The 6,877-nt window shown below is 43.0% G+C and overlaps 1 protein-coding gene across 1 annotated transcript; it reads right to left on the bottom strand.

Annotated features, from left to right (window-relative positions):
- Positions 1–204: 204 nt before the first annotated feature.
- LOC120704385 (zinc finger transcription factor YY1-like) lies at positions 205–3,643 on the bottom strand. Its single transcript, XM_039988753.1, has 6 exons — positions 3,220–3,643; positions 3,040–3,098; positions 2,022–2,221; positions 1,827–1,916; positions 996–1,139; positions 205–927 (listed from the first exon to the last, which is right to left on the bottom strand). Exons 1-6 carry the CDS (start codon positions 3,261–3,263, stop codon positions 412–414), a joined length of 1,053 nt encoding a protein of 350 aa, XP_039844687.1. The 5' UTR covers positions 3,264–3,643; the 3' UTR covers positions 205–411.
- Positions 3,644–6,877: the final 3,234 nt, after the last annotated feature.

Raw genomic sequence — 6,877 nt, 5'->3', positions numbered from 1 at the left:
GTCATAACAAATTGAAGTGGCTGGTGGCATGACTTGCGGTGGAACCGGAGCTAGCCACTTGTGCTGCCCAATGTTGAGCAGAAATGAGAACACGGTAAGAATAACATAGACGGCGTGCAGATTCTTGTTCATCTCGGTATGATTTGTCAATAATGTAGACAAGCAGAAGGGCTACGCTAACTCATTCATGACAGCAAACCAAAGGATACAAACGAATTGGAACAATGACTCATTATAATTTCTGAAGCCATGAGACGTCTACATGAGAGGGGCAGGCCAACTAAAACCTCTGTTGTCTACTAACAGGTCAGCCTTATTTTTAACATTGTACATGTATAATGCAAAAACTATAACCCCCGAAGTCTGTAAATTATATCCACAACTACTGCACAACAAATGGGTGCTACCAGCTCATTCTTCGTCTTCGGTTTCCTCATCGTCGCTGCTAGCAGCTTTGTTGTATCTCCATCCATCCTCGACATCGTTGTCCCCCTCTTCCTCAGTCTCCTCGCTGTCATCCTCGTACGCCACTTTCCTTGACCACTGGTGCTCCTCGGGGACGCTCACGGCTGGCAATGGTGCTGCGTACCCTCCTTTGCGCTTTGGGATCTTGGTCGGTGGCATCCCAGCAAGGACGTCCGGCTTGCTTCTGTTGGAACTCTTTGAGATGCTGCGCTTTGAAGAAGGGGCAGCGCCTTGAGGACCACCATCCTGGTAGTGGTTGGGGTGCTCTTTTTTCAAATGGAGGTTCAGCTTGTACTCATGAATGTACGCCTTGTCGCAGCCTTCATAAGGGCAGACATATGGACGCTCGGCTGAGGGAGCTGGAGGCGTTGCTGAAACCTTTACTGGTTTAGGGGGCTGCCGATAATCTCCTAGTGCACTATGGTTCACTGTCGACGGACCTGGATTCTGTAGGCCAACAACCTATAATAATCATTATTAGAATATTTTTCTTTCACAAGTAGAAATTCACATATAAAAAGAGATCTTACTTTCTCATGCTGTGCCCTGATATGAGCTCTTAGTTTCGATTCTTGTGTAAATCTCCTGCCACACTCTGGGTACTGGCACACATGATAGTTATCCGCAGAATGAGTTTTCATATGCGCCTTCAAATTGAAATCCAATGAAAAAGCCTGTGATAACCAAAACAGAGCACATTAATAACACATATTGCCCAGTAAACAGTTAATACTTATAATAAAAAAATCCCAAGAAGCTGTATTTATTTCGATGCTTAGAAAATATGACATCAAGCGCATCCCCATGATGTCATGCATCCAGAAAAGCTTCTAGCAAACCTTACAAAGATACCAGAGACAAAGAGCAAGTCTCTTGATGGTACAGCTGCTTCAAATTGGCATCTATTAAGATTTTCATCCATTCTACATCTAGTATATTCTGGGAATCGTTTTAAGAATTTTATGCTGGATTGCACAAGAAAACTAGTGTATATTTCTTGCAGTAGTGGTCAACAATAGATGCAGATCTACAGATACGAGAGGGAAAACTCTGCATTTATTACAACAATAACCATTGTTGGAACAGGATTATGGAATCTTATGTGGAGAATTGATAGCGCATTTGTTGAATCAAGGAAGCCAATGTAAAAATAAGAAAATGATCAAAGATACCAGTAAAGTAAAGAGTTGCACTGCAAAAAAAAAACATCAGAATTTTCCAAATCCAGCACTAACTACTTCTCCATGAACAAGCATTCATGCTACGAATGAGAAAGCATACACATTTTTCGTACATAATCAGAAAAGAAACTGCATCCAAGAAACAAGTAACAAATATAATGGAGAGGAGATGGTGATTACCTTCCCGCAGCCTTCATGAGGGCACACAAAGTTCTTTTCTCCTGTATGAATAAGAAAATGCCTCTTCAATTTCGAGCTATCTAAGAATTTCTGCAAAATCAAATTCAGTGGGAAAGCATTAGTTAAACAACTCAGAGAGAAACGTCGCCACAATCTGAAAACTACTATCATGTAGGTAGGAGTGATGAATAAGACCTTGCCACAGTTCTCATAGTGACAGATATATTGTCTCTCCCCATGGACATGAGCATGCTTCCTAAGAGCCCCAGCATCAAAGAATGTCTTCCCACATCCTTCATAGCTGCACAAGAAGAGAACCTCGGTGTTTGGTTCTGGTATTGCAGATTCTGCCCCCTGTTCCTTGTCCTTAGCTTTCAAAGCTGCCAATCTATCCTCTGTATAGTAGATAAATGCAACAAAAATATTAACAGCAAAAATGATGAGGTCATATCATGAACAAACAGCACAAGAAACAATCCAGCTAGTGCATAGTTAATAGTCATCAAGCAAATAGCATATCCAATAAAGAATTCCAATAGTCATCATGCAAACAGCATATCCAATAAAGAATTCAACTATCTACCTATTGGAAAATTGCATGAGCACACCATAGTGTTCATAAACAAAGTTGCGGTGTGCACAACATTGTCCACACCAACCAGGAGGTATCAGCAATCCAAAAGAACACATTTACCATACCGGTGGGTCAATCACCAAATAAACCGTAAGGTTACCCCCTAGTTCTTTCAAATTTCAACAGAACTTACTACTCTTAGTTTGCGACCAATGGATATATCGGTACTGTTCTACTGAAATCTGGAAAAAAATGAAAGAAACTCAACAGTAATCCCATATAAGCGCACCAAAAGCATTACAAGTTACACATAGGTGATGCAACCAGCACAAAAAAAAATCAGGAAAATACTAGTTTTGCTTGGTCGGTTGGTCATATACTCATATACTGTATCCGTAAAGAATTGGGAATTAAAGTAGATATGGATGAATTACTGGCGCCTAAGTACTAATCAAGCAAACCACAGTGTCTCCTAAAGCCGACGGCGATTCTCTATCCTCACAGCGCGAAACATGACGACAACAACATGGCATTACACTACAGTAACACTCTGAAAGGCTGCGTTTTTTACAGCAGCAGCAGCAGCGGCAGCGACGGGGAGGAGGGCGGCAAGCAAAGCAATCAGCGGCGGCGCCGTACCTCGCACCCACTTGAAGAGCGCGCAGGGGCCTCCGGCGACGACCAGGTCCTGCGGCACCCTGGAGAGGCAAGAAGTCAGATCGAAACCGCGGCAACGGGCGCGGGGGGGGGGGGGGGGGGGGGGGGGGGGGAGAAAAGGGAGAGCCGGGAGACGGACAAGGCCGGGGAACGGGAACCCACCACTCCTTGACCCACCGGAAGCGCCGGCGGGCGGCGGCCTGCATCTCCGGGCGCGGCGGGGGGGCTGGCGGCGGAGTAGGAGGAGAGGGCTAGGGATTGGGAATCGGGTCAGGAAAGGGGAGCGGGGGCGGGTGGTGGTACGGGTGGGTAAGAAGACGACTGGGGAGGAGGTCAGGAGGAGCACGAGGCGGAGTCCTCCTTGGTGCGTTGCGATGGGGGCAGGGCAAGGGCAAGGGCATGGTGGTGACCGCCTCAGCCTCAGCCTCCGCGAGAAGATGTATGGCTATGGATGCCATTGCCCGACTCGGCGAGACTCTGCGCGGCGTCCGACTCCCAACGCGACGCGGTGGAGTGGGGCATCCGCCATCCGATCAGGTTTCTTTCTTTCTCCTGCCCTTTTCTTTTCCGGGCGTGCGCTGCGCTTCGTCTTCCATCCTTGGTGTGGAACAATGGGGGGATTGGACAAGCTCGGAACGGGGTTCGTTGGTTTGGCGGGATAAAAAACCGAATGGTTGTTGAACAAAAAAGAAAACACACGAATTTTGCCCAAACAGCTCGGTTTTCGTCTAGAAAAAATCAGAGACCGTTTAACTTTTTAGTGTTCTGGTATGTATACGCGCTCGCTCGTGTAGATCTGCTAAGTTTTACGGAAACTAGTCCGGACCCGAATTTTTTATGCAAACGGGTTAGTTGTTTTTTTAATGTCCATGCTTTAATTTTATTATATCGCAAGACTCCACGGTCCAACAAATAGAGAAAATAAAAAAATATCAGGACCCGAATTTTTCGTCCAATCAAGTTAGTTGTTTTCTATCTTCGCCACTTTATCTTCTATGTTCGGCCCTCACTCACTTTATATGTCTAAGTTACTTGTTCGTATCCATCCCACCTTGATTAATTTGCTCATACTTGCCTTATGCGTGCATACTCGCGCTTTCTCATTGTTGTTGTTGGCTTTCCACTAGCTTGCTTATGCAAAGGGTGGTTAAAAGATGAGTCATTGAAGCTTATTGTCGTTGAACTTCATCCATCCCTCACTCCCCTAGCATTGGGTCAATTATTGATTGATCCAAATCTCACTCACTATTGACCATCAAAACGAGCATAGATAGCTAGGAGCACGTCAAGATGGTAACCGAGATCAATTTAAGCACCCTACACAACCTTTGGCTGCCTTTGGTAGCTTGGTCCGATAAAAATGCCTGATCCCCCTCCCATCCTTTGGCTACATGTGTTACAGAAGACATGCAGCGGCCACATCAACTCACTAGAGAGTGAAAAGCCTAGCAAAAAGGACATACAAAAGACTTATCATATTGCACTAAGTGATATTTGGTATTACAATTGGTATTTTTTGAGATTCAATAGTTTGGGTTTATGATTTTGCAATGTACGTATTGTTTGAAGCACTGTAATGATTTATATATAGGACTTCCAAAAGATTTCTCATGTTGTATCAAGTGATATTTTGTATGAAAATAGGTATTTTTTTAGATTCAAAACTTTGGGTTTATGTGTTTGTAATGTACATATTGTTTGTAGTACTGCAATGGTTTACAATACTGTGTTAGCAGATCTATCATTTACATCCTGCAATTGTTGCTTTATGATATTGCAATTCCTAGCACATTTTCATTTCGAACTTCCTGTTACCACTAGTCTTGGTAACTATTGTTGAGTTTATGTTTGAGATACGAAGGATGTACAATTTAATGCCATGGTATATTGTGCTTTGTTAGAATGCTAATAAGCTCGCCTAACTAAATTATGGCACATGCTATGAAAATAAAATGCAAAACCAAAATAAAATGATATTTTTTCTAGAAGCTCAACATCTACTTATACTTTTGGTTAGGGTATATTAAGTCTTTTAATTAGGATAAATGGGTCGAAAATCATTAAAATAGAGAAATAGGTGGAAAAACACACCACCCATTCTTGTGTCCACATGTTAACACCAAAGCAGAGATTGGATCTCAATTACCTGTCTAATTAAGTGGTTAGATTTGAATTGCATGCCAAAACTAACCATATGTGGCAAACAAATGAGGGTATGAGAGTCTTTTCACACCACCACTAATCTGTCTGAAAAAACTTAGAATTGCATTCTTCATGGGACGGAGGGAGTACTGCTCTAAATTGTTGTTGCCCTTGAGCGAAGTTTATTGCGAACTTCATTTCATAAGTTGATTTAACTTGGGTTTGGGTTAGAGGCAGGCCTATGTGAACACTTTGATATTGCTCCTAGCTAGAAAGATCATAAGATAAATACTTAATCAAAGCACATAGACCTATTATTATCATTCCATAAAGAAAAAAATGTATAATCATCATGTCTAATTGGGAATGAAGCTAAGGCTAGTCTCAATGAAAGGTTTCATGGTATTTCATGCACATTAAATAGGGTGGCACATAAGAAATTTAGATGACACGACAATAATTTAAAGAAGAGAGAGATGGAAGGAGTTTTATCTAGATGAAATCCCACATATATACTATTTCCAAGTCATTATGTGTCTTACAATTAAATGCAATAAGCACATAGAAATAACAAAATTAAAATCTTGCATTGTAGAGGTTATTTCATCCAGGGTTTCATAGTATTTTAGATGATGTGGCAGTAGGATCCCACTATACTTTATGCATACTCCTGTATACACATGTATTTACTATGTTAAAATTGTTTGAAGATTACCTTTGCTAATGCTACTGACTGGCCTCTCCATGGTATGATTTGTGCTCCATCTTTTGTCATGTATAAATACGAGTCGTGTTATTATGTCAAAGAGGGTAGCAGAACTTTTCTTACTCCATCCGTTCCAAATTATAATTCATTTAACTTTTCTGACCCAAATTCGGCCACTCTATTGGATTGAACTTACGTTTATATGTAATTATAGATATTTCTACGTGTTTTTGGGTCATCTTTCTTTGAAACAAGAAAGGTTCGGTTGTTTGTACCGAGTGACTACTCGTAAATTTCCTTTAATAGAATGCATGTTGTCATGTTGAATTCTTGTCTAAACTACTAGAGCGGCATTGCTCATCAAAACGGACAGTCAACTCAACAGGACAGATGGGAACAGATGAGACTGCGATTTTCAAATATTAAGAAATTTCAAAGCCGAGAGAAATAAGACGAACCACGAATCTGCAGGCTGCGGCCTTATCCTCTCGCGTCTACAGTTCACCAGGGCGAAAGGAAGGCGACACACGTTTCCGGCGGCGAGTTCGCCGGGCCCTTCCGCCTCCGGTGGCCTCTTTGGCTCTAGAGATGGAAGGGTCTCGGGAACTCGATGCGCAGATCTGTATAGAGTAGGTAGGTTAGTATCTAGCTCTACTGTGTGCTTGTCCTCGGTGACGGCGGCGGAGCTTGGGGTTCCAGGAGCGGCGGCGTCTGCGCGGCTCCGGCGGAAAATAAAGCTCTTCCCGGGGATTCAAGGTGGTGTTTCTTCCTTCCTCGGTGAAGTTTCCCTGAGGTCTGTGGACCCATTCTTTTGGCTTGCCGGCGAGTTGTTGTTGATTCTTTCAGTTGGCTTAGGTCGATTGAAAGAGGCAACCACAAATCTTGTGCGGCTTCTTTTCCTGCCGCTGCTTGTTGCTGTGGGCGATTTCGCGGCGGTGAGGATCCGGTGGGGCTTTCATTTGTTCGGTTGTC

The sequence above is a fragment of the Panicum virgatum genome, chromosome 1K (genome assembly GCF_016808335.1).
Source record: "Panicum virgatum strain AP13 chromosome 1K, P.virgatum_v5, whole genome shotgun sequence".
NCBI classification, from domain to species: domain Eukaryota; kingdom Viridiplantae; phylum Streptophyta; class Magnoliopsida; order Poales; family Poaceae; genus Panicum; species Panicum virgatum.
The sequence above is the reverse complement of the archived record's forward strand: the minus strand, read 5'-3'. Positions and strand labels throughout refer to the sequence as shown.